The 22,292-nt window shown below is 42.1% G+C and overlaps 1 protein-coding gene across 1 annotated transcript in view; it reads right to left on the reverse strand.

Annotated features, from left to right (window-relative positions):
* Positions 1-14,856: 14,856 nt before the first annotated feature.
* SLC24A2 (solute carrier family 24 member 2) overlaps positions 14,857-22,292 on the reverse strand; it is a 108,492-nt gene continuing 101,056 nt past the window's right edge. Inside the window, exons 7-10 of the mRNA XM_066616850.1 lie at positions 21,924-22,052; positions 19,272-19,361; positions 17,091-17,257; positions 14,857-15,106 (exon numbers count right to left, since the gene is read on the reverse strand). Of these exons, the coding sequence (XP_066472947.1) occupies positions 14,857-15,106; positions 17,091-17,257; positions 19,272-19,361; positions 21,924-22,052 (636 nt within the window). The remainder of the gene's footprint in view (positions 15,107-17,090; positions 17,258-19,271; positions 19,362-21,923; positions 22,053-22,292) is intronic.

The raw sequence follows: 22,292 nt of genomic DNA on the forward strand, positions 1-22,292 counted from the left end.
AAGGAGTGTAGGTTGGAGAGCAGGCTGACTTGGCTTATTGACTCTGGCTTGGATACTCTGATTGATTTACCTGGAATCTGTGGACTGTGACCTGGCTCTGACTTTTGCTTGCTGCACCTGTGAGTTTAACAAAGGAAACTAATTAGCCTTAAGTAGGCATGAGGCCTAGTGAGGAGGAGCTCTGGCAAGACACTTCCTGAACCAGGTCTGAAAACCAACTGGCAGCCAGTTGTTTTAAAGCTGATGAGATGCATTTCATTTGCCCAGTGCCAGTTAGTAACCTGGTGGCCACTGCTTTGGGAACCCCTGCCTTAGGAGTGTGTACTTCAGAGTAGGAGATTTGTGGAACAGTCTACATCAGGGGTGCCCAAACCCTGGCCTGGGGGCCACTTGTGGCCCTTGGAGGCTCCCAATCAGGCCCTTGGGGAGCCCCCAGTCTCCAATGAGCCTCTGGCCCTCCTGAGACTTGCTGGAGCCTGTGCTGGCCTGATGCAACTGCTCTCAGGACAACTGTTTGACCTCTCACCTGAGCTGTGGGATGAGGGCTCCTTCCACTACCTGCTGTTTCATGTCTGATGCAGCAGTGGTAGTGAAGGGAAGGTTGACTTTTGCTTTGTGCTAGGCCTTTTATAGGCCTTGAGCTATTCCAAGACCTTCATATAAGTTCCACCTCTAATATATTCATTTATGTAAATTTATTCAAATTTTAAATTGTAAATTAATTCTTTCTTTCCCAGCCCCTGACACAGTGTCAGAAAGATGATATGGCCCTCCTGCCAAAATGTTTGGACACCCCTAAATTATGGCAACATGAGTGACAGCCCAAACCTATCCCCAGCTAGCACAGAACATGTGCTGCATACTATTGGGAGAGGGTGTCTGGCTAGCCAAGGAGAGGTAAGCAAAAAATCTGGCCTTCAATGGGTCTCTTTGGAGACCTATACAAGCTATTTAGAAGCTGTGGGTTTTGAAATTCAAAGGGCAATTCTCTGCAGTGAGTGATGGTAGCTCCTGCACCCACATTTTTCACACTTTTCTCGGCAACTGGGATGGCTGGAGGCGGAAGAGTGGAACAGATGTTTGCAGGCCATGTAGGAAATGCTGCAGGATATTCATCTCTTAAAAGAACGTGTTGCTGGTTTATCAAACTCGTAGTCCTCTTCTCCCAAAGTTAAAAGCAGTTAAAATTGCTTATCAATTGATAAAAATAATGCTGAAGAATGTGCCTCTAAGCTTCTGTTTATAACGTCCTGGTCCTGCTGATGGGTTTGGAGTTTCAGCTTTGCAAGAGCTAAGCTGCTAGGAGGTGGTCGCTGTTTTCACCATCCAAGTGTTGGATATAATGTCCACTGGCTCCCTGAGGTATGGAAGGCTGTGTCAGCACTTTTGCACAGGCTCAGGACACCCTGCTTTCATGCAGGGGCAAAAATATGTCCTTTACATTGTGCAGTACTTATGTCCTTTGCTGTGCTGGTGCTTTTGTAAAGGGATACATAGCGGCCGTTAATTCCACAAGAGGGCAATGTTGACCCAACTGTAAACTGAATGACTGTTGCAGCCAGCCCTGTGGAGAAACATGCTAATCTATACAAGAAGTAGAACACTTTTCAGTCCTTTGTTTACTTGCACTTTAGCAAGTCATCCCTGTAACGTATTTGCTTTGCTAACCTAAAGATGAGAGCTGATGTACTGAGTGACAGGACCATTGTTTCCTGGATGACTGTGTTCTGGTCCAATGCATCCTGGAATTGGACATTTGCATCTGTTCTTTTTGCGTCCCAGAGATTTGTGTCCCAATATACGTATATTTAGATGTACTTTATATTTTTTAAACTCAAAGGTAGGGTTAGGGTTATGGCTTTGATAAGAGGTTTAGAATATATAATACAGGGTTTGTTACCAAGTTACAGTTTGTTATCCAGTTATAGTGGGATGCAGATAATCAGGTGCAAATGTCCAGGTTTCCCAATGACTGGGACACATCTGACCAGGAAGCATTCATCCAGGATGCAAATACCAATGTATTGATGTGAGCTAGGATATTGCTTAAATGTGTCAACTTGAAAGACAAACTTCCCTGTTTTGAACAAACTGGGTGGATGCTCTGCTCCTTTGGCATGGATGTGTCTGCAGAGGATAGATTGAACAATGCTGGCTTGCCAGGTGGCAATTATCAAATGTTCAAAATGCATCAAATGTTCAAAATGCATATCAAATTATCAAAATGTTCAAAATCCTAAGAACTGAGTGGAGTTTACAAAAAAAATTGAAATTTTTTTCTCCTGCTTCCTTCCCACTGTAACCCCTTGATACCTCCTAAGATTCTTAGTTCTACTCAGGTTCACCTGACCATATGGTCAACTAAAGTGGTCACCCCAGGCAGCCAGTTTATGGGAGTACCCATCTTTGTGTGTCTACTCACCTCCACTGCCGCTCCTTTTCCTTCCACACCCTGGATTAGGAAAGAGGGGGACAGAGAAAGAAGAAATATTGAGGAGGGGGGTGCTGAGCTAGAACATTTGGAGGGTGGGAGTTGCAGAGGGTGGCACATCATCAGGTAAGGGGAGCAGCATTTCGCATACTGCCTCGGGTGGTCTCCTGATGCACTGCAGCATTGGGATAGTGAACCATCTTCAGATGAATGCCGTGAGGTCCCTGGATTACTGGGAGTGATACTGTATATGATTTGAGCAGGATGTGACAGGCTAAGCTTTTACCAGGGAGATCAGTGATTATTAACCAGAGTAAAAGTGATCAGAGGATGTGAAAGAAAGTGCACATTTGTATGTGTAACATGTATTATAACTTTATATGTTGTCATTTGATGAAGCTGAAAGGCATTTGCAGTTCTATTTAATACAAAAAAATAGACCCTCTATTTACTGTTGCAGTCCTTAAAGCAGATGAGAGAGAAAAATGTGTGTCACAGGAATTTTATAACTCTCACAGCAATCCCTAAAGTGGCTGCTGCACTAGATTTCTATTCCTTACTTGATGCCTTTTCCCCCCAGAACTGCTTCTGTCCTTATAACCACTTTGGATCCTACTAGGTTTCCTGCACATGCCCATGAATAGGCTTACTGCTAAACTTTCATGAATTGACAAAGACCAACATGAATTCTGTACAGCCTTCTTGGTGCCAGAAATAAATATACCAATTTAATCGCAGTAGCCCCTTTCCCTCTGGAGTGAAAGCTGCCTGTAACTGAACCCAACTTGCTGGAAATCTTTTGCTTGGAGAGTCTGAAGTTGCTGTTTGCCCATTTCCCCCCCCCCCCCCATTGCAACATCAGGAAAAGTCTCTTGGAGCCCTTGTCTCAGGCCACATGTCATTAGATAGGCTTAAGACAGCAGAGGTCAAAGCAGTCTTATGCTAATAAGCGATTTTGATTTTGGTGGCAGGGACAATGATCTATTCATAGGTGAAAGACATACAGGAAAGCTTCACCTTTGCCCTTGGAAACCCCTCACCAACTAATTCATAGCAAGGTGTTGGCTTGCTGTGTGCTAGGGGATGTTCCAGAGCCATGTGGGCAGTAAATGGCATTTCCCCAAGAAAGTACCTTCGTTTTTGTGCTCTTAAGAAACTTTTGGCTAAAAATGGCACTTCTCCCCCTCCCCCCACTCCGTGTCTTTCCCATTCTGAAATGGGAAAGAGCCCATGGGCAGGTGGACTGCAATTTCTCCCAACAAAAGAAATGTCAGGAGCCCATGGGCAGGTGGACTGCAGCAGCCTAAGCAGCATCTTGAGGGACCTGGTGAAGCCTGGAGAATCTGCCTGAGATGAACAAGAAACTTCAGAACATGCTGGAGGAGCAGCTTACCAAAAATATGCACTTGCAGAAGGTTTGTGGATGGAACCTGGGAAAGCACCACCAGAATGTGCCCATTTGATAAAAATGCCTGAGACAAGGAGGGGTGGTGGGGATTTAAGGATGATGGGGAGTGGATGGCAGGTCTCAGGAGAACTGTAGAGCTGAAAAAATACAGCTGCAGAGTGGCACACAGCCCTGAATAAGTCCTAAATTCAAAGTCACCATTGGTTGGTAGGACCATGGTGAAAAGAAGGGGAGCCTTTACATCTCTGTGGAGCAGTCCTGATTTGCCCAGCATTCATTGAGCCCCTGGGGGCTGGGGATAAGAATAGGCCTTCAGTTTGGCTGTACTTGTTGTAAGAGGCGACTAAACAGCCACTGGGTAGATGGGGCTCGTCAGCCTGGGAAGGCAGCTCATCTGAGAGAAGGAAAACTCTGATCCCAAACCTCCACTGCCTTGTGGCTGCATCCAGTTATGGAAAAGGCTTCAGGAGTCAACCTCGAGGCAAAATCCGGAGCCGAAGTCCCTGAGGCAGTTCATGGCTGAACACAGTCATGTTCTGGCAACTCCTGCCACGCCGCTGGAACAAACCATATTGGCTTCTGCCTTTCCATTGGACCATTTCAGCAATGTGGAGAGGGGGGATTTGCTGCATGGGTAACAGCTTATCCTCCATACCTACTTTATCCAGGCTTTGTGCACTGGAGAGGACACGCTGTTCCAGAACCACCATTCAGAGCGCAATACCATAGTCTTCTGAGACTGAAGGATGCCAACAACATTGGCTAAAAATACCTAGGACCAAATTCATTGCTCAGGTCACTGGTACAAGACCAGTTAAGTCTAGTGCATATTCTCTTTGACAGCAAAAAAATCTTATGTGCATAGACATGCTAAAAGAATCGCAGAGTTGTTCCCCCCCCCAAACACCAGCACCATGCTGCAGTTCATTTACCTCCCTCTGCAATGAGTAGTACAACTTACCCTGTGAACTGATGGCTCCTGATAAGGAGCTGCTCTCAGCCTGCTAATAAGCTCTCTCCCCTCAGTTGCTTCGAAATGGCTTCTGGCCTAAAAAAGAGGGGAGGGGAGGAGGACCTGAGCCAGTGATTTTAATTTGTTCTTCACAATATCCACCTTCTGATCTTCAGTCCTCTCTGAAGCCTTAGTCAGGATCTCACTGTATATTGTAGTCCCCAGAAACAGGGCCTTTTCGGTGGTGGCACCTGCACTATGGAATTCCCTCCCCTTTGAATTGAGAGCAGCTTCCTCATTATAAACGTTCCGGCGGGGCCTTAAGACTTTTTTATTCAGGAAAGCCTTCGAGGCACTTTAAGGGCTGTTTTTATAAATTATGTCTTTTACTGCGTGCTTTTAATCTGCTGCTATGTATTTTTATCTTGTTTTAATTTTTGTTTTTAAGTGTCTTGTATTTTTAATGATTATCTGTTGCCTTGTATTTTAACTTGCTTGTTAGCTGCCTTGGGTGCCCTTCGTTATTACAAATAACTAGTGGCAATCTAAAATGGTAAATGCAAAATAACGTGAAATAGGGCTTATAAAATGATAAAACACGGGATCTTGCTCAATTAACAAAGTTAACAGCAAAATTTTCCTATTAAAGTGACTGCGGAGTATCTATCATCCATGCTGAGGGCTTCTGACTGTGAATCTAAGCCCCTAACTCCACATGCAGCACTGTGCTGCTTTCTCCTAACCCTGCTAAGAAGCTGCCAAGGAAAATGCATGGAGCCCTCTGAAAAGTGAAACTGAGCCACAGTGTGCATATACTCATGAGCAGGCAAATGTGCCTCAGTCTATTTTGAAGGCCTAGAGCAGAGGTGCCCAAACCCCAGCCCTGGGGCCACTTGCGGCCCTTGAAGGCTCCCAATGTGGCCCTCAGGGAGCCCCTAGTCTCCAATGAGACTTGCTGGAGCCTGCACTGGCCCAATACAACTGTTTGACCTCTCGTGAGAGCTGTGGGATGAGGACTCTCTCCACTGCTTGCTTTTTCACATCTGTGATATAGTAGCAGCAGCAGCAAAGGAAAGGCCAGCCTTGCTTTGTGCCAGGCCTATAGGCCTTGAGCTATTGCAAGACCTTCATTCATTCATATAAGTTCATCTTTAATATAATCATTTATGCACACTTATGTAAATTTATTCAAATTTTAAATGTAAATTAATTCCTTTTTTCCCTGGGTCCCCCAGAACAGTGTCAGGGAGATGTGGCCCTCTTGCCAAAAACTTTGAACACCCCTGGCCTAGAGGAATGCAGTGCCACCAGAATGGCCCCGATCCAATAAGCACAGGCCCCCCAAAACATAAGAGACGGAAATCACTCCAAGCTGACAAATGTAAAGTCCTATGGAAGACAAAACTGAGCTACATGTTCATGTTTACTGACGAGTAAGCAAAAGTATCTTGGCTCTGACTGAAAGCCAGGCAAAGGGCCACCCCATCCAATGAGCATGAAGTTCAACAAAAAGCACCCACTACCATGATAAAGCTGTTGATTTTTGCCCCCTTGCAGTTTAACACCTGTTTTGTTTCCTCCATAGCAGTTCAATGTTATGTTCAATTCTGTTGGTTTAAGTTGCTATCTTCTCAATGTTTGTGTTTGGAAGTATTAGGTTCAAGATCTGCATGCCTTGAATAAAGTCTAAGGAGAAATCTGAGGACCAAGAAAGGTGGTATAGAAATACCTGTATTACTACTACTACTACTACTACTACTACTACTACTACTACTACTACTACTACTACTTGTTCATTCAGTAGTGTGCAAATTTTGAAAGGCTCCTGTTTCATTTAAGTAGCTGACTACGTACTTGTGCTCTTGGGGATGACGACAGCCACAAGCATAAAACACATATATATCACCTATATGACAGTGATTACACTTGATAAAAATGCTTTAAAATTGATTAGGATGTTAATTTGGAATAAAATCACAACATAGCTTTCAGCCTTTTTTGCTTTTAAGAATAACAGAAATTCACAAAATTCACAAAAAACTCATTTTAAACTGTCCCTACAAATAACTATTTTCCAGAACCAACAGAAAAACAAAGCCTTGTTTGAATCTTTCATTTTTTCATTTTTTTTATTTGTTCATTTTATTTTCACACTTAGAATAGTTAGGTTATACAGAACAACTTATAAGGATAAGTGATTACCGGTAATACGTACAGGGGTAAGATTAGTGTGGAAAAGTGTACGCAAAACACATTAAAATTCAGTACTTATAGTGAAGAAATACATTCAAAATATTATTTCCGAGACACCTATGTACAAACAAGAATAACGTTCATGCTATATACAAACTTGTATTCACAGAGAAAATACTGATTCAGTTGTCCCATTTCATTCAATAAATAATAAATAGACATAAAAATACATTCTTATTTAGGGGCTGCATATATTAATTCTCTTTTTAAAATACTCAGAATAAGCAAAGGTTAGTAGCTTGAAATACGCCCCCCCCACAAGTTAGCAACAAAGGAAACAAAGATGTTGGTGAACACTCCTGGGGTTTTAAAAAAATACTCTATTAGAAAAATAAGATCTGATTGTCATTTATGCTCTTTCCCAGCATTTTCACAACACAGGTCCTATCTTGCAAACTTTTACTGGCCCAATACATTTGGACCATTCTGTAAAGCTCCAATCACCAGGCTAATTGTTCAAGAGCAGTTCTATGGACTCACAGACCTATGCTACAGCAAGTCATTTGTGAAATACAGCAATGAAATAATAGAGATACATTTCCCAGATCACTCCCACAATGACAAAGTGAATTTTTGCAAAACTTGTTCATGAAGTCACCTTCAAATAAAGTTGTTGCTTTCAATGTGTGAACCTGAACTAATCTGTTGCAATTATGTTATGGAAACAGTGCAGTCCCTGTATACCTAAGACACAAAGACTGTGATCTTGAGACATACGCAGGTCCAGTGGTTGCCTACGAAAGGCTAAAATTTGTGAGGACAAGCTGACAATGGAAATGTTCTGGCTGTATTTGTAGAACTCCACCACTGGATCATTTTCTTGCAGTTTCAATTGATTTATTAAGTCGTTTTATTCATACTACTTGCAGGGTGTTGATTGTGATCATCACAGTAGTAGTTGGAAACAAATCACTAAACTAGATGGAGCTTTGATTTGACCAAGAAAGGAAGTGTGCATGTTTACATCCCCCCCTCCAATCAATCAAATTACACATTGCAGGAAGCGTGCTTAGAACTTTCATGTTTGCATTTTTTTAAAACAATGGATAGCAGCCTCATCAGGTCCCCATGTATTGGAACTACAGGGGACGAAAAGCTTTAACCCTATTCCACCCACACAGTTTTGCTTCAGATTGGGAAGTCCCCACTGCTACTTGTCATGAGAAAAAGGACCCAGTGGACTCAATCAATGGGGACCTAATTAGGCCACTATTCATGATTTTAACAAAAAAGCAAACATGAAGCACTTAAGCATTCGCTGGCTTAGATCTAAGTAAACTGGTTTGCTGGAACTTAATTGACGTAAGCATTTGTAATAACCAAAAACAGGACCTCTAAATTATGTATTAATAGGATACCATTTATTTGAAATCACTTGGTGAAGGATGGTATACTTATTTTACAGGGCTTCATGAATTCAGCTTTGTAATTAGCTTACAGCCCAATCCTAACTAAACTCTCCAATAGTTAGTGCAGTCACACAAATGGAGCACGCACTGCATTCTTGGGGGGGGCAGTCATAGCGGACTCCTCATGGTAAGGGAAATTTCATTCCCTTGCTCTGGGGCAAGACTCTGCTGACCAAATGGGTCTACTTGGATCTGTGCCACCCATTTTGCTGGCATACATCCAAGGACAGTAGGGGAGAGGGAATGGGGTTAGGATCAAGGGCAAGTTGCTGCAGGCAGGAACCATCCCCTCGACCTCAGTCTGCCACTTCCCCATTCCCCCCCCATTCTTCTCATCCATCATTCACCCCCCACAATAGCTTACTTGCCTCAGCACAGGTCACCCTTTGTGATAAAATGCCACAGCAGCTGCCCCAATTTGCGGCAGCATCCCTAGAGCATATTGGGTGCCCAATACACTCTGCTATTCTGGGTCATTTCAAACGGGACCTGGGCAGAGTGAAACTGGAGGATAAAAGGATGGAAGGCTCCCTCCCCCCACCCCTTTCTGAGAGGGCAGATAGTATGGTGGCGTTTTGTAGCCAGCTGAGGGAGTGAGGAGTTACCAGTCAGGCCTGGTGTGCATGCAGGCATGCATGGCACATGAGAGAACTGTACTCTAATATCCACTCATCAAAAACTCAAAATCACAACTTAATCAATCCCATCCCTTAAAATGGTCTTCCTTGGACATGTACAGAAAAATGACATTTTATAACTCTTATAGGAACTTCATTATCTCAAGAGGAGCTGGAACTGAAGCACTCATTTATGTTTAGCTAGAGAAAAGCCTGAATTTGCCTCTGCAGAGAAAACCATCACACATCACTTAAATCTCGCTAGTGCTTCCCAAAGTAGGGACTTCAAAAATGTACAATACTGATGCTGTAAAATTTAATCATGTCTAATCTCTCAAAAATGTTACTTTACGGATCTGTTCATAAATACTGAAGCATGTAAAGACTACCAACCGTATCGGAGCATAAAGTTATCAGTGTATAATTTTCAGGCTAATCTATCTCATGAAATTGAATCTGCCAAAAAATGTTACATTAATCTGGAAAATCCTGGATGAAGTTGAAGGCATTCAAAAGACTGGTAATTGACTTCATTAATCAGATATTAAAAGAGACGTGCACTCTACGTTAAAAAAATAAAAGAAATACAATGATGTGGCCAGGAGAGCCAACTTTAGGAAATTATGCTAACTGACCATATTTGCACAATGTTTTATTTTACATAATTTGTTCTGGTTTCACTAGTGATGAGGACAGTCAAGGAGCTATTCAGGGCAGCACTTAAGCCAATCACTTAAGTTTCAACTACCTCTTGGGCTTCTGAAATTTCGGAACATGTTCCCTACACACTTACAATTGTCACAAGAGGGAAAAGCAAACAACAGGCAAACTGAAAAAGGTGGATTGTACTCATAGGTTCATTTTCCCCATGATTCTGTGGAATCACAGCACATACAACCACCCTGATTGTTGTGAACTTTGCAAATTCCTGTCAGTTTGATTAGACTTAAAACCACCACAAGAACAGGCTGAGGAAGAGTCTTGAGAAGAACAAAGGGATAGGTTGTTCAAAAGCTGACAGAAGGATGTAAGTTGGAAATGTACTGAGAGTTTACCTGAAAGCAGGCTTGAGGAAATGGCAAATGAATCAGGAAACTGTGGCAAAGAGGAGCTAATCATAGAAGGGTCTCTGAAAAAAAACATGACACTGAAGGCTGGAAGGCTTGCATGTTGTTTGTTGGGGGGTGAGGGGAGGCATACTGAGATGGCTTGTCATTAGTCCAGGTGGCTAAAGGAAATGGGGAAAAAGGTAAGCAGGGGCCTGAAATGCAGGAATTTGTGGAAACAATAACTGGTGGAAACAGAAGAGCCAAAAAAAGTAGCAGTGGGGCAAAAAGACACAGGCCTAGTCACAGGAGGGCTGTACATAACTGGCAGGATGCAAGCAAGCAACAAAGAGAAGCTTGGAGGGCTGACAGCACAGGGTTGCTAGGACCAGAACCTACCAGAACTATGCCATTTTATACTGCTACTGACAATGTAGCATTTTGACAGCCGTAAGCGACCAACAAAGGCCAAAACTGTGCATGCGTGTGTGTTAAAGAATGTCATTTTATTGATTGAAACCAGCCAACCAATTCTTTGTTACAAGGCTTCCAGTAACCCAGTAGTGCACTTTAACTTTCAAATAGCTAGGCATTTTGAAGCCATGGAAACCAAGCAGTGGAAAATGTACCAGCTAATGAAGAACACCCTTGTCAAATGGAGGCCCTGTCAATTCATGGAACTGTTTGTTCCTGTAAAGGTTCTCTGTCCCTCCCAACTGTTAATGTTCCATTCTCCAGAACCACCCACCCCAGAGGCTCCTGCATAGTTGTCTCCACAAACAGTATTTTTGACAATCTAGCCTATTTATTACTCAAGCAGTACTAAACATGCCTTTTCCTCCAACCCTTGTTGTATGTCATGCATCCAAAGTCTTAATCATCTTCTTAGTTCAGAAACTCTCCAATTTAACTGTGAATTTTGATCCACAAAAATTTAAGTGTAGTAGTTAAAATGCATATATTTTGCACCTTTTTATTACAACGATGAGTCTATAGTCAAGGCAACCACATCAGTTGAGTTAAAACAATTTTTGACATTGCATCAGCCATTCCAACTCAGACAATTTTGGTCATGTGGCTTTTGTAATCAGAAAAAGTGCTTCTCTCACAAATATCAATCCATTATTTCTTCAAAAGTAAAACTACTGAATGGCAAAAGAGGATACCACTGAAAAGCAGTTTTACTCAGTTATAAAAAAATTATCTAGCTAAGAACTGTAATCAGCATTTGCTAACAGTTTCCATAGGACACTAAACTATCTTATTCCATCAAAAGCGACCAGAGTGTTAAGTTCTCATGTCCTCCCTCTGAAGCAGAAAGGCTCACATTTTATCATCCATTTGTTTCTTTGAAAAACAATCAGTAGTTTTGATTGACATTTTAAGCCTGTGCATTAAAACTTCAGATCTCAAGGCGACAGTTCTTCAATGGATAAACTTCAAAGGATCATTAGACAGAGAATCAGCTGAATTAAGAGTTTATAATGAAACTCAGCACCTTCACCACAGGTGATGACACAGGCCTCAATTGATGAAAGATTTTTAAAAATCATATTACAAAAATAACGTAGCAATGTTAGGAGGTTGTTATCAACAGTTGTTAATCGTATGATGCATGCTTATCTTGTATACTTTTAATCTTAAAATCTGCAACTAGGTCTGTTTCAAAAAACCTCCTTTGTCCTCCTCCTATACCTCTGCATATGTGGAGGTAGATGGATGGAAGGATGAACATCTGATAAAGTGGATTGTCATCCACAAAAACTTATGCTCAAATAAGTCTTTAAAGTGCCACAAGACTGCTGTCTCTAGATGAGATGACATCTAGAGATGTCTCTAGATGAGACAGCAGAAGTTTTTGTGTAATACCTTCAAAAATATATTAATTGGGATGAATTTGGTTTGTCTTTAGAAGCTGTATGAGCTGGAAACCTAAAGCTAGGGGCATAATCAAAGATGTGCTTCAAGCATGCTCCAGAACTTGGATTTCCTCATAGGAATTTTTGACCCTTTTCATTTGAATCTCAATTCCTTACAATTCGGGGCCACAACTGAGTTTAGTTTTAAAAGACTGCAGTTGAGACACAAATGCAAAATTCCGTAGGGTAGCCAGAATTAGTCATACAAGTTCTCCAAAGCATGACCAAATTTTAACAGAATATGTGGTACTAGTTAGGCTGCAATCCATATGTACTTAGATGGAAGTAAGTCCTATGGAATTCAGAGAGTTTAAGTAAGCCCTTAGTTTCAGCAACAAATTTCTGAACAGACATGCATTGAATCAAGTTATTTATACACCACTACTCTGGTCCACAGAGGAAGGAGCATGTAAAACTTAGGTCTGCTATTAGAATCCATCTGTTCAGGTCCAATCCTTGAAGGCAAAGTAACAAATGAACACATCTGCTAATAGTTATGGATATTATGAGGAAAAGCTAAGAGCAAAGACTTGCTAGATAGATGATTCTCTAGTAGCAGATGGGCTACTGCAACATTTATATCATCATATCATATATACTAATAGTGAACTCAGGTAGTTAAGTGCCTATCAAATTGGAACTAAAATAGTAAAACAGAAATGGTAGTGGTTTCTATATACTCAGGGGAATCCCTAACTATGCAGAAGTAGGACAGTCTGTAAATTAATTGAAAAGACCCGAAAAACAGCCTGGCATAGACTGGGCATGTTGGATGGATAGAGAGATTCCTTGTTTTTGTTCAGTATTTCAATTTCCAGAATTTTTGTTTTAATACACATGCTTCGTTTCACCTAGATTTCCATGTTGGGAGCTCCCTGTTTTACATGGAAATACCTCTGTCCTCAAATATACACAAATGGAATGCAATAAAGATTAAAAGCACTTTACAGAATAAAAGAGCAAGCAAATAGGAAAGCACGACAACCATATTAGAGCCATCACCAAAAGTGCTGAACCCTCAGTTATGTGGGTCCGAGGAATCAAATTTCCTTTGTGCGTGCATGACTTATATATCAACAAAAACTGGGTTATGCATAATGAGTCACTTACAGAAATGAAACTACTTGAGTTCTAACAAGATAGAAAAAAGTAGAATAGAACAGGTGCTGCTTATTGTCACTTTTTGTTCCGTCGACCTATTTAATGCTGAGTTGAGCAAATAGGAAACTTCTCCTGGTGTTGTCTTTTTGACAGTGGATCACCCTCGCTTTCCTGGAATTTCTACAGCAACAGAATGGAGCTTTATTTGTTCATTGGCCAATTAGATTTACACACCATATTTCTCAGCAACTTCAGATCATTCCAGTTTTGTTTCAAATCAGTAAATCCACCTTACCTGAAAAATTTAACCTTCTATTACACCTCCAAAGCTATAGCAATTAAAGAAATTTGGGATTGAGAGGAAGCTTTGCAGTTCAGATACATAGGTAAATAACCTATGAAATGTATCTACTTCCAAGTTTATGTCCCCCATCATGCAATACTTTTGAATTTCTATTTTACATAGTCCAACCCCTTTTTGTATGACAGGGCAAATGCACTAATGAAAATAACACTTAACCCATTCCTGCCCACCCCATAGGTGTACACATTTGATCCCTGTTGCATATATGCAACTTTGGGCAGAAAAGGCTTAAAATGACTTTAGCATCCTGAAAAGGCATTAATGAATGACATTAATGAAAAGACTGTATATATTTAGTAGCTGTGATTTCTATGTAAATATTGAGGTGTTGGTAGCAGAGACCCCAAATCGTCACTGGGGGGTTTACCTATGACAATTTCAGATATCTTTCCTAGATATGGTGAGCCTGTATACAGTGTGCCCTTATCTGTGATGAAGATAGTAAAAATGCAGATAACCTTCTATAAAGCTAGAATAAATGAGACATGTATTTACTTGGAAGAAGGGCTGATTCACACATGTACATAACTCATCCCTGGATGCACTGCTGAATGTGTTAACTACCTCCACTGAAAGTACTGTATACAAGGTAATATGAAACTCCTTATCTGTGGTGTTTGACCAGTGATGGCTCTTCCACACATGCATGTCATCACCTGATCTAGCAGGAATGCAGTGAAGAACATGTGTCTGTGAACAGTTTTGTTTTTTCAAGACTTAGGTATGTGAATAATCTGAACAACATACTTTTTGAAAAACTGTACTGGTTCCATAAAGATTATCACCCCACATTCAGAGGGATCACTACTACTAGAAATCTGCATGCTTTCAGTGGGGATATCCACATCATGTTCAAGCTGCGTATTCTATTCTTGACAGCTATATTGGGTAATGTCTTTCATTAGGTTACATGAACAATTAAATTCCAATATATATTAGATTATATATTGGGAGCAATATATCGCTTTCTCTCTGTGCAGCATGTATACATTAATATAAATAAAGAAAGAGACAGAGAGAAAGGTACATGGAAATAGATTCTATACATAGCATATATAATAGCTCAACATTGTTATACAATACAAGCACAATGTCTCTAACCAGGAAGCCATGGAACCTTCCCAGGAGCATGCTCTGAAGCAGCGTTTCTTATTTTTACCCATAACCGTGCAGCAGTAACAAATGTATCAGGTGAATTTGTCCACTTCTGATTCCAGCCCCTCTTCTCCCAATTGTTTTACATTAAAAAGTTCTAAAGACACTGCTTGTTTTGTATTGCGAGAATGTTTCTCTGTTCTTATTTGTTTTGGGGTTTAATTTATTTGCTGCTGTTCAAGAAGCAGCACCTCTTTCCCGTTAGATGGACACGGGGCACATGATGATCCTGTCTTCCAGAAGGACGCTGATAATCAGGAACATAAAGTAAAGTGCAAACATGGTGAATCCTAGATATTTGTTCATATTCCACTTGCAGGATGCAATAGAGAGAATAACAAAGAGCAGCATGATGAAGAGGAGGACAATAGCACAGAATAGCCCATTGCTGCTTACTGCCACGGGACACAGGTTGTTAATTGAGGCAAAAAGGAGCCATGGGAGAGGAAGGCTATTGGACGGGAAAAAAAGAAAGAGACTGTTGGAAATGCAGTTATGTTTGGCTGATGATGATAAACAGTGTAATTTAACTCTAGGTAGCAATTAGAAAGACTAAACATTCCTTTGGAGGATGACCTTATGCTGATTTCTTTGGATGGCATACAATGAGACAGTGCAAGAAGTGTGGCTAGGTTGATTCTTCCTGCTCCAGGAGATGATGACAGGCTGAAATCTACTGCAAGGTTGGCCAGCTTGACTTTGAAGCCACTCCATTCTCCAGATAAAGGCCAGGGTCACAGGAAGTGGAAGTGTATTTTGCTGTACAAGCAATAGTTTCAGTGTTGATTGGGCTAGACCAGTGGTTCTCAAACTCTCTGGGAGAGTTTGAGAGCAACTAAGTGTTTGCTCAGAAGGCAGAGGGTCGGGGGGAAGGCAGAGACACAATGCCTAGTATCGCGCCTCTGATTGGGGCGCACTGCCACTCACCGCCACCTGCAGGAGCCTCCCAGGGGTTGAGGGAGCCCAGCGTCAGCCTCATTATCAGTAGCCAACCACATAGCGCAGAGCCATCCAGAAGGCAATTGCGACCACTTCCTGTTTCTCAGTCGCAAAACTCGAAGTGGTTGCTATCGCCTTCTGGAGGGCTCTGTGCTGCGTGGGGAGCCCTGCTGAGGCTGGTGACGGGCAAACACCCGGGAGGCTCCTGCAGGCAGCGGTGAGTGACAGCACGCCCCTGTGCCCTGATCAGAGGACCGATGCTGTGCATCATGTCTTTGCCTTCCCCCCTTCCCGCCCCTTAAGGGAGAAGAGTCCAGTGTTTTCAGGCTGGGGCATGGTGACGCCCCCATTTGAAAACCGCTGGGCTAGATAATAAAGTCAGTGCCATTTAGTATAAGTGTGTCACAGCTTATATGTGCACAGCATGCCTGGGGCATTAATACAAAGAATCCCAAAAGAACTGCAACACTGACGTGTGGAACAGTATTATCATAATTTGAGAACAATGTTCTTTGGGTGAAACATGGTAAAATGTTTTATTGCACTTTGATTCAAAGTTAGAAAAAAGTCAACAGCACCCAGGAGACACTGCTTTATAACTCACCTATGGGACATTCCTAAAACGTAAGAAGGGTCAGCCTTTGCACAACCTTTAACCTATGCCCAGCCCTGTAGTGTCTTGGCATAACTGGTTTGTTATGGATCTATCCACAACAATTCTGATGCTGTGAATGGTCATTTATTTTCTTTATGTGAAAAGGATGATGATAAGGTTCTTTTATTTATCACATTTATATATCCTGCTTTTCCTTTCAGGAACTCAAGGCAGAATAGAAAGGGATTTCAGGTAGTCTTTTATCCAGGCATTGACCAAACCTAGACCTGCTTAGCTTCAGCAAGACAACAGCGTCATGTACCTTAAGACCATGATCTGGTTGGGCAAGCCTGTCAGTTGCCTGTAGATCAGATCTCCCAGTTACCTACTGCTACCTTATAGGAGAAAAATCAATTGAAACAAGGAATATACAGTATATACGGGGAGGCCCTCTTATCTGCCAGTTGGGTCCGTGGGGTCCCCCTGCACACGACCCCTCTGGGGGCAATGGGAACTCTGCTCCCCTCGCCTCCAGAGGGGCTTCTGAGCTCAGCAGAGGCAGTGGACATCTGTCTGTCGTCTCTGCCAGGCTCAGACTAAGCTCTGAAGGTAAAAAAAGCGACTTCCGGTTTCATGTAGAAACCGGAAGTGACATTTTTAATGCCTTATAACGCATTGCAAGGCCTGGGGATGCCCTCCGGGTTTAGTCTATATGCAGGGGGTTCCGGAACGGAACCCCTGTGGATACCTATATACAAATTATCTTTCTTTTCTTGAGATTCCCTTTTTCTAATATTTGGAATTTTCCATATAGTAATGAGAAAGAGCTATAATAAAAGCTGCCAAGTTTTATTCTGTACCTTAGCTACATTTTTTTTTTTTAAAGATTGGAAGTACTTACCCCACAGTGATGTCAAAGATGTTGCTGCCCACAGAGCTGGATACTGCCATGTCCCCCAGACCTTTCCGTGCTACAATAACACTGGTAATTAGGTCAGGGATAGATGTGCCAGCGGCTAAAATGGTCAAACCCATGATTTCTTCACTGATGCCGATAGTCTCTCCAACCTAAATGGAATTGGACAGAAGTACAAAAGTGTATGCTATAATCAACAAAGCAACAGGACTATTTGCTAGAAACAACAGTAAAACATCAAATACAGTAACGTATAAACTCAAGTCTCTGCCTGTGTGCTAGATGTAGAAATGCCTTCCTGATGGCCATAGGGCTCTGGTAGGAAGAATTCTTAATTACTTATCAACCCCAATCTGACTGCTACTTACTGTAAAAACAAACACAGCAGTGCTAAGAACATACTTCTTGCAACATACAGTTTGACCCTCAGCTGATGGATAAACAGGGCCACTCAGTAGAAAATGACAATTCATGCTTATTGCCCGAACCTAACCACAAATTCCATGGATGTCAGAAGAACTTGCCAATAGGTAAGTTTTCTACAGACTGCCAGCCCTGCATATTTATCAGATGCATTTATATCCACCATATCAAAATGATGCTCAAGGCAGCTTACAAAAATAAAAGAATCAGGGCAATACAATTCAAGTCATAGCTAAGTCTTCTTTTTCTGCCTTTTCTTTTCTCATTCCAACTTTTCTCATTCCAATTTTTTCCTTTATGCATCTACTTTATGCTAGAACCCTCATTGAAGGCCTCGGTTATATGTTCTTCGTGATACAAAAGCCCCAAGAAAAGTTGAATTCTGTTGGTTTAGACTGAGATACATTTACTCATTTTGCATAACAGACTTTTTCTGCTAGTCATAGATAGGGGAAAAGACTGAAGTCTTGCTTCTCAAAATCTATGGTGCACCCAGTGTATAGACTTTACCTCTGCTAATTGGGTAAGAGGCACTTTTTCAAGTGGGTGCTCCTTTTTTTTAGCAGGGGGAGAGTAACTGGCCGACCTCACCCCAGCACTGTCTGTTCTAGTGGCTGCCTACTGGTATTCATTTGCATCTTTTTAGATTGTGAGCCCTTTTGGGACAGGGAGCCATTTAGTTATTTGATTTTTCTCTGTAAACCGCTTTGTAAACTTTCAGTTGAGAAGCGGTATATAAATACTGTTAATAATAATAATAATAATAATAATAATAATAATAATAATAATACTTCTGCAATTCAATTGTGGAATCACTGAATATACTATCCCAGGGCTTTTCAAACTGAGCCGTTGCGATGCCCCAGCCTGTGAGCCCTGGCCTCTGCCCCCTTGAGGGGCAGGGGCAGCCTGGAGGCAGGGAGGAGGCAGTGACGCGATCCCCAGGATCACGCCGCCCAGGGGGGCTGCAGGGGCTTGGGTGCACATACCCAAGCCTCCTGCAGCCTCCCTAGCCTACGGGGATCCTGGTGCGACCTGCAGCAGGGCTCCCCGCAGCAGTGAAAGTAAATGTGGAGCGATCGCGCTTCACTTCCACTTTAGCGGAGGCGGGGCGTGATCACTCCGCATTTACTTTCACTGCTGTGGGGAGCTCTGCTGCAGGTCGCGCCAGGCTCCCTGCAGCCTGGGGAGGCCGGAGGAGGCTTGGGTAACTGCACCCAAGCCCCTGCAGCCCCCCTGGGCGGCGCGATCCTGGGGATCGTGCTGCTGCCTCCCCCTGCTCCCGCTGCCTCCCCCCCCCCGCCCACGCAAGTACTTAGTGGCTCTCAAACTCTCCCAGAGAGTTTGAGAACCACTGCACTATCCCATTCCCTCACTACACAGGCATACATCACATCACTACTAACCCAACCTCACCTCTTTTGACTTCACAGGCCTATTCTTATCTCATCTCTACCCTCCTCATACAATATAATAATTTCATTGTGATTACCCTGTTACTCCCTTTCTAAGTACTTGTGCTGGCTTTTCTGCATCAAGTTTTTCATCTAGTCCTTCTAGTCCCTCTATGTGCCCCACACCTCTCTACTTCAGTCACTGTCAAGATGCAAACCTAGAGTCAACGAATCTTTAGAAGGTCCAGAAGAGTAAAGTTGATGCAGCATGAGATAATAATCAAATGAAGACGGAAAAGATTACATGCCACCAAAGAAAAGGGCGCATGTCCATGTATTACAAACCTACCTGATGGGCCCACCAGACCATTAAATAAGAAAATACTGCTATCCAAGAGATCGACCCAAAAAACGTGATGGGGAAAAACTTTTTTGATGACTGAAAGACAAAAGGTATAGGAAGAGTGAGCACTGGAGTCAAATGCTATCTGTGCACACACATTTTAATCCTGAGTCCATAAAAATGAGAAAAAACGTTTGCATAGTGCCTATGCTCATAAATTCTGTGGTATGTTATGGTACTGTCTGTACTGAACTGTATAATCACTAGTATACATGAAATTCATACAAGAATGTGGCTTGGGTATATCCACACTGGAAATTACCTAATTTTGTAATATTTTGGCAGTTTATTATTTTGTAAATTATTACTACTATTAAGAATTTGTCAGTTGCTGTATTGTTACTATTAAGAATATACAGGTTGAGTCTACTTTACAGTGGATTTTGGATCAGTGGATTTGGCTCAGTGTGGGTCCCCCAGATGCCCGTTGAGCCAGATTCGGCCCAACCTGAAGCCTCCAGAGGTGACTAGAGAGTCCTTTGGTCACCTCTGGAGGCTCTTTTGAGACCCATAAAAGTGTCAGAAAGTCACTTCCGGTTTTACTGAAATCCTACCCTGCGCTGGAACAGGCAAGCCAAGCAGCTTGCGCTGTATCCAGTGCAGGATAGGGGCATGCCCTAAGGAGCTCAGGAAGAAGATATTGCAATATTCCCATTCAAATAAAGTTAATGTCATGAAGGGCCCTCACTTTATTCAGCATCCAGGTATGAGACAGGAAAGCAACCCATTGTGCTATTACACATGTGCATTCCAAAAGGACACTGGACCCTAACACAAGGAATTGCATCCTGGGGTTGCAAATACATCTGTGGAGAGAAAGAAAGGTCTAAGGCAGGGGTGTGAAACATATGGCCCATGAGCCAGATGTGGCCTCTGGAAGCTCTTAATCCTGCCCTCAGGAAGCTCTTAATCCTGCGCTCAGGCTCTGTCAGCTGCTCTCAGCTGCTAAGCTGTGCTGAGGTGTCACTCCTGAAATGGCAGCCTATGTGATAATTGGGCTGTCCCGAAAATATGATCAAGATTTGCATATTTTCTCTTCTGTCATTTGCAGCTGAAGAGTTCCTAAGTGAGAAAAACGTGCTTATTTCTGGTTATGACCTGCTTAATGACATCACTTTAGGCCCTCAGCAGCCATATTGAATGCCATTCAGCCTGCTGTATGAAATGAGTTTGACACCCCTAATCTAAGGATCCACAAGGGAATGTCTCTTATAATAGCAAATCATGATTTAGCAGGTTCCCTGGTTCCCCTTTCTTCTTCCAAGTGTCAGCGCAAGAACTATAGTACTTTAAAAAAAACAACTCTCTGAAACATACAACTCTCCTTTACCCAATACTTGTGCACCTGTTCACAGTGTGTTCTTGATTTATCTGTTGATTATATTACCAGCATTTTGACAAACTACTTAGTTACTTACAAATTTTTACCCCAGTTTATATCTCTATGGGCATTCAAAGCAGCTATGGATATGATCTAGGTTGTGATCATTATGGATGTAATCTAGGCAAAGATTAATGTGCTTAAGTCCTCAGTGGAAAGAGTTAAGCATGTGCATAGGATGAACTCAGCGGGACTTAAAAGTGCTTAAATTTTGCTGAGTTTTATTCCATGCTAATTCTACCATGCCAAACATCTGGCACTTTACTGGCACTCAAAGAAATATTACATTGCAGCCAACACTGGAGCTACACTATAGAAGGAGTTTAAAACAGCAAACTAACAAACACTACATAACAGCGCTCTGGAGCTGTACCCCAACAATGACACTTTGAGGATCAGGCTGCTGGTCTCTAAGCATTTTAGTTTGGGCCGCTACCCACATGTGTATGGAAGAAAGCTACACTGAAATGAAAAGGAAATTTCTTTCCAAGCAGTGACTGGGATACTCAATTGATTTTATTATAAATAATCCATAAGCAAGTTTTGAAAATGGGAAAAAAACTGCTGTTGTTGAGGATACTCAGGGAAACACAAACTGTTGGGTGTCTGCAGATGCCTGCAGGGGGAAAGATTTTTTATGCATACATACTGATAACAGACATCTAAAGAAACAACCATGGGGACCAACATGAAAGAACTATTCATACTGTATTTTATAGGTTGCTATTAAATATTTATCCAAGTAAATGGCAATATATTCATAGCTATTGTTTGCCAGATAAGACCTCCAAGAACCCAACCCAAATGTCACTTATCACTGGAACTCATGTTGAGTATTTTCTCCATAAGCAGAATCTAAAGTGGTGAATCCATCACAGGTTACAAGGCATGTGTATGTGCAACCTCCTGATTCTAGAAATGGGCTATGTCAGATGCAAGGGAGAGCACCAGGATGCAGGTTCCTGTTGTCTTATGTGCTCCCTGGGGCATTTGATGGGCCACTGTGAGATACAGGAAGCTGGACTAGATGGGCCTAGGGCCTGATCCAGCAGAGCTCTTCTTATGTTCTTAAGATTCACAAATTCGCTTATGGAGATTTACGATACGAAGATGTATACACTTGTATAAATCTCGAGAATATCTGATTTAGATATACTTTCTAAAACTAGGAAGACACATTTTAGTTCACATATAAAAAGAATCAGTGCTGTACTCACAGGTTTTCTGACATCAGGCAGAGAGGCCCATAATGGAAAAACAATGGGAAAAATAGCCAAGTAGGTGAGCTGCTTCCGTGGGGTGTCAGGCCAGGCCAGGGTGAGTGGCTGATCTTCATCCTCCTCTTCCTGTTCCAAAAAAGGAAAAAAAACAACAACACGTAAATTGACACAGTAAGGTTAATTTGGGCACAATAAAAACAACCATGAAAGTTATATTAAGTGTCTCCTGATAGAAAACATGACGGAAAAGAGCACTGATTACAAACTATTATTCATGTGAATTTTTGTTAAGACTCCAGAGAGGTGTACATGGTTCTTTCCCCTTCCTTTTACCCTCATGATAATACTGTGAAGCAGCTTAGATGG

This window comes from Tiliqua scincoides, chromosome 2 (genome assembly GCF_035046505.1).
Source record: "Tiliqua scincoides isolate rTilSci1 chromosome 2, rTilSci1.hap2, whole genome shotgun sequence".
Taxonomy (NCBI): domain Eukaryota; kingdom Metazoa; phylum Chordata; class Lepidosauria; order Squamata; family Scincidae; genus Tiliqua; species Tiliqua scincoides.